Source organism: Pipistrellus hanaki (assembly GCF_964339955.1).
Source record: "Pipistrellus hanaki genome assembly, chromosome: 16".
NCBI classification, from domain to species: domain Eukaryota; kingdom Metazoa; phylum Chordata; class Mammalia; order Chiroptera; family Vespertilionidae; genus Pipistrellus; species Pipistrellus hanaki.
Window position 1 is genome coordinate 36,482,376 of NC_140518.1, and position 9,083 is coordinate 36,491,458.

The following is a 9,083-nucleotide window of genomic DNA, read 5'->3' on the forward strand; positions in this document are numbered from 1 at the left end:
CTTCCCCTTCAAACTGCATAACCAAACACCAAGAGCCTAGATGTTTGAAAGGTTTTAATACAAAATAAGTTACAATGAAAGGTTTGTATTTACAAGGCCCCTCGGACGGTCTGAGTTGGTTCCAGCCCCGCAGAAGGATGGGAGTGCAGGCTGGCGTTAGATGATCACGGCCCGAGCATGACAGGCCTGGATGTGAATGGAGAAAGGAGCTTAAGTTTTATCTCATCAGTAATCACATTTATGCTGCCATTAAAACTACTTAGGATGGAGGGTGTGCAAGAGGCAGCTGATCGATGACTCTCTCTCATCGATGTTTCTAACTCCCTTCCTCTCTGTACAAAAATCAATAAAATATATTAAAAAAAAAACAAAAAAAACTACTTACGATGGAGGATGCTGAGTTACTTATTAAATAGTTGTTGGTATAGCTGTAAGAGGCCTGGCTGGGTATAAGTCCTGTGGTCTCAAAACAACTGCCTTTCAAACCCTCAGCAGCAATAGTACCTGCAAACTACAAATCCTGGCGATGGACTGACCTGCTATCCTCACTTCGGACCCCGTGACCAGCAAGGTTATTCAGACTTCCAAGAGTTGGCAGATATTAAGAGCTCAGCAAGGAGGTGGGATTCCTTCAGCTTAACACAGGATTGAAACGGGCAGGGCAGTTCCATAGGCAAGTACAAAACTGCACTCACTACAGTCAGCTCAGGCCTTTCCAGCACAGCTTTTGTCTCCCCGAACAATCAGGAAGCACTTGAATATAAAACTGCTTCCTGATTTCTGCTTGGGACCTTGAAGCTATAGCCTTAGGTTACTGTGAGACGCTGTGGGCTTCTAAGCCAGGGCGGCTCTATATCCACCTGTGGTCCTGTTCCCATACACCTGATTTGTCACGTAGGGGGTCAGACAGTAGTCCCTGGTCCTCTGAAGATTTTGCTGAGGAGGCAAGCCTGATGCTGCCCTACTGTGCTTCCTGTTCAGTATCCTATGTAAAACTGGCACCAGGCTGGCCTACTTGGTCTTACAAATATGAAATAATCAGCTTCACCTTAGGCCACTGCTGCTAATCAAACAAGAGCAGGCAGTGCCGCTAGGCTTCCTAATTCCAGTCCAAGACCTCCCATGACCCTGTGCTGCCTCTGTCCTGCCCCTTTCAGGGAATGACTGGACTTTTCATTGAACAGGATCGTCACCTTCACTTTCCTATTCAAGTAAACTCCTCAGAGAATAAACTGCTTTGAAACATGTCCCTGTTCCCAAGCTATTATTTCCTCCAGAGCAGGGATAAGACCAGACACTGAGCTGCCCCTACCAGGGGTCCCCTGGGAGGCTTACCAGACAGCTCATGAGAAGACTGGACTGACTTCCTGTCCCTTCAGTGACTGAAAATTGAGGTGTGTGAGGACAGTGGGCGCTGTGCTCATTCACGCTGTCGTCGATACAGGCACGAAGTTTCTGCTCTGTCAATTCTGGAGACTTAAAAAGAAGGTTAGACTGCAACCTAATCTTAGATCCCTCATCATCCACAGGTAGAAAAACCTGATTCCTCGATAACCTGTATCTGTGATGCCTGGATTCCATCCTTGGACCTTTAAAAGTGCTCTTGGGCTCATGATTGTACTAAAAAGGTCTCTAAGCCCATCTCCACCTGCCTGCCTCTCTCCTGCTGTAAAGCACCCGGCCACCCACAGCACCAGGACTCCCGGAGCCTTCCTTATGCTCCTGCCTCGACCGGCCAAATGTATCCCCACTGAGAGCCAGCCCTGCGTGGTCCCAGATCTGTCTGTGCTAAGCGAATGTGCTACTGTAACTGAGTAATTACATCCTATGTTAAATAAGAGAAAGAAAACATTCTTTCTTGTAATAATAAGTGGGATGTTTAGGAAATTCAAAAAGATGAGTTGTTGAATAAAGCTGTTAAATAAAATATAGGGAGGAAAATCCTAAAGTTGTACACTCAGCTTCTCAATGCACTTTTCAGAAACAAACTAGACGCTCTAGGCCAGGGGTCCTCAAACTTTTTAAAGTGGGGGCCAGATCACGGTCCCTCAGAGAGCTGGAGGGCCGGACTATATGAACTACTAATTCCTACTGTAACACCTCGGCTGCGCTCACTGCCCAAAAAACCTGGCGGGCCAGATCAGACTCCTCTGCAGGCCGCATGTGGCCCGCGGGCCATAGTTTGAAGACCCCTGCTCTAGGCAATGCATTGTAAGAGTGGTTTGTAAAAAACTCAGCTCTCCAATCAGCAGAGCCCCACTCAAAGACTGGCAAATAAATTTACATACTTGAAACTTACTCTAAATGTCTCATTTTGATAACGTACCGCTCTAATCAAATGACAAACTTTCAGTCCCTGTCATGTCAGATAAGGGGGCTCCTTCTGTAGTTTAAGATCACTGAAGCTTAAATTCTGAGTGTAGGTGTATCTTCATATGTGGACAATTTTTTATGGATTTAACAAGTGGCTCTGAGGTGGGGGCAGGGGCCACCCTGGTATGTAGTGCTTGCCAATTCCCATGCTGTGTATAGTCTCACCATGGCTCATTTCAAGCTACCAATGTGAACTGAACACGAGCTGAGAGAAGATGTGCAGTCAGCTCCAGCACACTGCTGAAGGGTCTTCAGGTAAACGGACACATGTGGACATAGGTGACACAAAGTCTGGGTGTGTAACACTTACATGAGATGGGATGTACAGGCCACACTGACACATGACCACACCGCTGGTTATTCTCAGGTTGTACCTAGAGGCAGAATTAGGATCCCAGAGCTTCATGGCCAGCGGAGGGGGAATTCCACTCATTTTGGAGTGGAGGGCGGGAATCAGTAATGCTGAAAGGTTTGGAAAACTTACTTTGTGCACACAGGGCAGATGGGGGAGTTCGCTTCCCACTCGGCCAGGATGATGCTGAGACACTGCTCATCAAACTGCAAGCTGTTCTCGTATTCACTGATGATGGACTGTTCTGCAAGGCAGGGGCCAGGTGGATGCTTCACCATGCTGCACCCCACTGTCCTGTCTTTAGTGCTAACCTCACCCTCAAAGGCTTCATCCACCTGGGAGAAATTCAGGTAAAATCATGCTACCAACCACTAGATATTACTCTCCCGCCAGGCTTCCTCTTGTTGGATTCCTCCCCTCCTGTCTGACCTCACTTTGTGAGCAAAAGAGGTGAAGTGGAGCCGAGACCGGTTTGGCTCAATGGATAGAGCATCGGCTTGGGGACTGAAGGGACCCGGGTTCGATTCCAGTCAAGGGCATGTACCTTGGCTGCGGGCATTTCCCCAGTAGGGAGTGTGCAAGAGGCAGCTGATCGATGACTCTCATCGATGTTTCTAGCTCTCTATCTCTCTCCCTTCCTCTCTGTACAAAATCAATAAAATATATTTTAAAAAAAAAGAAAAAAAAAAAAGAAAAAAAAAAGAGGTGAAGTGGAGAGGCTAAGGGACAAGGAGAGGACTTTCACACACATCACCGGAGGCCAGAGAGTAGATGGATGTACGCTGTCAGTTGGGGTCCCAGGGGCAGCTGGAGAAACCAGACACGTATAGGGCACTTCTTTCTGATGCTGCGCCCCCCCACCCCACCCCATCCCCTGGCTGAGTCTAAAGTGATCTGTCTCTCAATGTCCCTATGCTCAGAGTCTGTGTTGTTCAGAATCTTTTGTGTTCATTCATTCAGCAAATATGCAACAATACCTGGGATGTGGCCGGCATGGGATGCAAAGGTGAAAAAGACTGGCCCTGCTCTTGATGAGCTCACAGTCTAGACTTTAGCTCAGGGGTCAGTAAACCACAGCCACGGGCCATATCCAGCCCAACTTCCAGTTAAAGTTAACTGGAATATAGCCAGGCTCATGTGTTTATGTATTGTCTGACTATTTCCACACTACAACAGCAGAACTGAGGAGTTGCAACAGAGAAAGCATGGACCACAAAGCGTAAAATATTTACTCTCTGGACCTCCACAGGAAGTTTGTCAATCTCTGTTCTAGTGTGTTCCATCTGACGGAGTATGGGCAGAGCACAGTGAATCCTAATCACTTCAGATTATTTAGTTAAACATACTCTCCAAAAAAATATTTAGTAAATCTTAGGTTTCACACTAAGATATATTTTGCAAGGTGAAGGTGAGGGTGAATCAATAAAAAAATTAAAAAATCTACAGTCTAACTGGAATCAATACTAATAACAACTAACACTTGCATAGAACTTACAATTTGTCAAATGCTAATGTAAGAACTTTTCACATATTAACTTGTTTACTGTTATTATCTTTAAAGATGAGGAAACTGAGGCATGGGGCGATTAAGTGCTTTGCCCAGTGCTGTACCAGTGAAAGTGGTAAAGCTCAGAAATGAACCTCAGCAGCCAAGCTCAAGAGTCCATGGTCTTCCATCCTCATTTGTTGAGAGCTTTCAACATGCCATACACTTCTCTATGTCTTCTACATATATTATTAAACATAAGTTTCCACACACGCAAACTTATAGGGCAGGCCTATTACCTCTATTTTACAGATGATAAACACTGAGCCTACTCAAGAAAGGGCACTGTGGAATGAATGAATTATGTAAGGTGCTAAATTGTGCACTGTATGGTGCTATGAATGCCTCAGGGAAAAGATGCTCACAAGACTCTGGGTAGTCAATAAAGAGTGGATCAGAGAGAAGGCACTTAAGTTGAGCAAGAGAGATGACGCTGCACTGTATCCTACAGGGTATAGGATTACTATTCATCTAGTAAGAGAGAGTTACTGTAGGATAGTAGAATAAGCATGGAAACTGGACTCACAAAATTGATATTGCTTCCCAACTCCACCACTAGCTGTTCAACCTGAGAGATGGCACTCTCTTCTGTCTCCTATTACCTTGTAGGGTAGTTGTAAGCTATAAAGACTTCTTATGGAATGAGAAGTCTGAGCACAAGACCTAGCATACTTAAGACTCATTACTAGGAAGACAGCCAGTCAAGACTTCAGAGTAAAAGCAGAGACTGCTGGATGCTTGACTGCGGGCAGAAGTAGAAGTTAAGAACTAATTCTGTTGAGAATAAAGGTCAGCATTAGAGTGGCTAGGTACAGGCAGGAAAGACCACTCTCAGAGGTCACCTTGGTCGACCAGCTCCTGTTGGATTTCCTCCAGCTCAGCCAAGTCCATCGGCTCCTCCAACTGCAAGAGAAAGGGGGACCATCAGAGGTGTGAAGCTATAATCAGCTGACAAGCCCCACAGGGATTCATACTGGGAGGTTGGCTTGAAGAACCCAGATTTACCTGAGAAAATCAGTCAGTCCTGCCCTTCTGTAGACTGTGCTGACAGTGGGGTGATGTGGTCATGCTGAGAAAGCATCAAGAAATGACTAAACTACCCGGTGACAAAATAATGGCAGTTAAGTGGGGGCAAATCATATAGGGCAGCAGCTAAGTATGTGGTTCTGCCAAGCTATGTGACTGCCAGAATGTTCCTAACCCCTGTAAACCTCAGTTTGGGCTTCTGTAAAATGGGAATAAAACCTAGCTGAGAAGCTCATGAAGGTTATTGTGAGTACTGATTGTGATTATATGACACAAACATTTGGCATACAATAGGACCATAAGCGATACTGAAGAATGCATCATTATTCTAGAGAGCCTGGATGTTTTCAAAACAGTTTCCCACATGCTTTCTTTTTTCCCCCTTTTTTTCCCCCCAAGTCAACCCAATTACTATTTATTGAACAATTATTAAGGGTAGGACACGACACTGGATGCTGAGGGGAATACAAAACGGACAGAGAGAAGGTGAGGATGAGCACACAGGCGGACAGAGAACAAAACAGAAAACAGCGTGCCCACATGGACACCCCAGGGGAGTGCGGCTGCCTGGAAGGTGGCACTGAGGGCTGGCCTGGGGCAATGGGCAGGCTGCGGACAGGAGCAGGGCTGGGGCTGTCCGGCAGACATTGAAGCGGCAGGTGTGTGTCTGGAGAACAAGAACAGTCGGGTTGCACTGAGCTAAGGGAGCAGGACCACTTCCTGGGGGGCCTTGGACCATCCCTGGGGCCCATGTGCTCCTTCCAACCAGGTGAGCCTCTGGCAAGGTTTAGCCGGGAAACAAACATGATCACAACTGGGCAGCAGGAGATTGAAGCTGGCAGCAGTGGGTGGGAGGGCTAGCGATCAAGAGTCCCACATGCTTTCTTATATAGCACTCACAATATTTATTGTCTTCATTTCATAAATTTAAAGACTAAAGGCCAGAGAGGCAGAGTGGAGTGAAAAAGCAACATCAACACCAGGATGAGAATTCCAGAGCTGCTGACTTCCAATCCAGTCTCTCCGGACACCTGGTAAAAGGTTTCCTATCCACACTCAGCTCCCAACTCTGACTGAGATGAGAACCAAAAAGCTCCTGGAGACCTTCTTAAAAAAGAAAGATTCCTGCCAAAACCGGTTTGGCTCAGTGGATAGAGCGTCAGCTTGTGGACTGAAAGATCCCAGGTTCGATTCTGGTCAAGGGCATGTACCTTGGTTGCGGGCACATCCCCAGTGGGGGGTGTGCAGGAGGCAGCTGATCGATGATTCTCTCATCAATGTTTCTAACTCTATCCCTCTCTCTTCCTCTCTGTGAAAAATCAATAAAATATAATTTTTTTTTTTAAAAAAAAGAAAGATTCCTAGCCCCGTAAGTACTGCATCAAAACTTCGAAGGGTGTAGCCAAGGAGTTTTTAGTTTTATAATTGAAATAATGCAATGATGCAACAGGTCAACAGTCTGGCACTAAAACAGTCTAACGTTAAAGGTAGAAGAAACTGGGTTAAAGGCTGTTAGAATCCCGATTGTAGGTTTGAGAGTGTATGGGTTTAGAGGACTCAGGGAAATAGGCAGAGAGAAGACAGGGGGTGTTCTTGGTGCTGTAGCACCCTCCCTGAAAGCACAGCACAGCCCAGCCTGACCTGAGCCACGGCCGCTGGGCCGCTTTCCACTGAGTGCCAAGCATTCCATTCTTCTTCCATCAGCTCTTGTGCCAGAAGGGTGCTCCGAGCTCTCCCTGGCGGTTTGCCTCTAGCCTGTCGGTATTTGTTCAGGAGCCTGTCCCGGCTGTTTCTCATTCTCTCCAGGCATCCCTTGGAAGAAGATGGAAGAGGGGAAGAGGTATAGGGGAAGGGTGAAGGCAATCCCATAAAAAGCAAACAAACAACACCTCCTAGATTTAGTTATTAAAACATTAAAGAAAACTTATAGACACAAATTATCAACTGTAATCAAACTACTGTTAATTTTGCAAACTCCCCTCTAATCCTTATCCACACGTAGATAGGTGAAATTACAATATTTTGTTCATGCCGGGACCGGTTTGGCTCAGTGGATAGAGCGTCGGCCTGCGGACTGAAAGGTCCCGGGTTCGATTCCGGTCAAGGGCATGTATCTTGGTTGCGGGCGCATCCCCAGTAGGGGGTGTGCAAGAGGCAGCTGATCGATGATTCTCTCTCATCGATGTTTCTAACTCTCTATCCCTCTCTCTTCCTCTCTGTGAAAAATCAATAAAATATATTAAAAACAAAACAAAACAATATTTTGTTCATATATTTCCAGGTCACCGTATTTCACATTTTACCCTCAATGCCAGCTTCTTTAATGGTTGGATGATAACACCTCAACATCCACTGTCTTATTAAACAGAATATTTCGACTGCTTCCAAATTCTTGCTGCTCTAGATATAGCTACAGTAGTCACCAAACTGTACAACAGTGTTTCTAAATTTGGGGCAATTTTGTCCCCCAAGGGACATCTGGCAATGCTTGGATACATTGTTGTCATAACTCTTATTTTCAGGGTTACTGGCATCCAGTGGGTAAAGGCCAGGGATCCTCTAAACATTCCACAATGCACAGAACCGCCACCCCACAACAAAGAATTGTCTTCCTCAAAATGCCAATGGCGAAGTTGAGAAACCCTGATGTCAAAGGTCATTTCTAGTATCAGATTATATTCCCGGGCTATATCTACTTCTTATGGGATTCCTGCAGCCATAGGCAATATTACAGAAAGCATGCTGAGTTCAAACTAGGTCAGAACTACGATGAGGTACAACTCCGCTAAGACAGTAAATGAGGCTCTCCTGAACAGACGCTTTATCTTGAATAGAAATAATTTCTCTCTTGCATGAGGTACGTATACAGTAAACAAAGTGCCTTCTCGGTGCCCACTACCCAACAAGAGCAGGTGCTGTTATTGCAGAGAGCAGAAGGGTGGCAATGATCACACTTCAAATTTAAAAACAAACCCAAATCCAAAAACTAAGGGGCCTGAGGCTGGTCCGGCCCGGGCTAATCCCGCACCCAGGGGTCCAGGAATTCCGAGAGGCAGCCGGGCGATGGACAAGACCCAGATCTACAGGTGGGAAGTCTTGAGTCCCAGGTCCACCTCCACCCGCCGGGCACTCCTGACCCTTGCCTCACCCGGCGAAGGCACTGAGGAGAGCGGTTCCTGGAGCGGGGGGGATTAGGGGAATGACCACGGCCCAGCCAGAGCTCCCCAAATCCCACACTCACCTGCCTGAACGTCTCTTTCCACGGAGGCGAGCCCACCAATTTGTACATGGAGCGGTGCGGAGACCCAGACTGCTCGGCCATCTCCCCTCCTTGGGAGTAGCCTCCAGAGAGCCCCGCCCCTGCGGGCGCGCAGAACCCTGGGAGTTGTAGTTTCTGGCTGCTGACCGTACTGGGAAGTGTTCTACTGGCCGTCCCACCTAGGAGTCAGCTTTGCGCAAGCAAACCCAGGATGGAAATTGGGGTAGTGACATCCGTGAGGTTAACCCATTCCGGATTGAGGGAGTTCAGTCTCGAGGGAAAGCTTAGAATATCTAGGTTTACCCAGCTGGAAGTGTCCAATGAGCAGTGAGATTCATAGGAGCCAGAGTCTCTCTCTCTCAGGTTCTAGACTTTTCCGCGGCTCCAAAACTTTAATCACTGGCCAGTCGACTTTCAAGTCCCGCCCCCTGTGGCTTGAGTGACGATTGGCTTTCCACTAGCGTTGCCGCTGCCTGATTGGCTGGCCTCGCTTTATTAGGCCCTGGCTCCATCCTCGTGCTTCCGGA

General features: G+C 47.0%; 1 protein-coding gene across 1 annotated transcript; it reads right to left on the reverse strand.

Annotated features, from left to right (window-relative positions):
• Window positions 1-39: 39 nt before the first annotated feature.
• On the reverse strand, window positions 40-8,972 carry RPAIN (RPA interacting protein). Its single transcript, XM_084863319.1, has 7 exons — window positions 8,539-8,972; window positions 6,939-7,109; window positions 5,114-5,174; window positions 2,858-2,969; window positions 2,684-2,747; window positions 1,336-1,476; window positions 40-186 (listed from the first exon to the last, which is right to left on the reverse strand). Exons 1-7 carry the CDS (start codon window positions 8,617-8,619, stop codon window positions 157-159), a joined length of 660 nt encoding a protein of 219 aa, XP_084719445.1. The 5' UTR covers window positions 8,620-8,972; the 3' UTR covers window positions 40-156.
• Between the last annotated feature and the right edge of the window lie 111 nt (window positions 8,973-9,083).

Bases quoted from the DNA above. Each gene is read 5' to 3' on its own strand.
- RPAIN (XM_084863319.1), bottom strand. From the start codon at position 8,619: ATGGCCGAGCAGTCTGGGTCTCCGCACCGCTCCATGTACAAATTGGTG. The intron at 7,110-8,538 runs GTGAGTGTGGGA...TCTTCTTCCAAG, and splicing joins GGAAAGAGACGTTCAGGCAG to GGATGCCTGGAGAGAATGAG. The intron at 2,748-2,857 runs GTAAGTTTTCCA...TTCTGCCTCTAG, and splicing joins ATCTGCCCTGTGTGCACAAA to GTACAACCTGAGAATAACCA.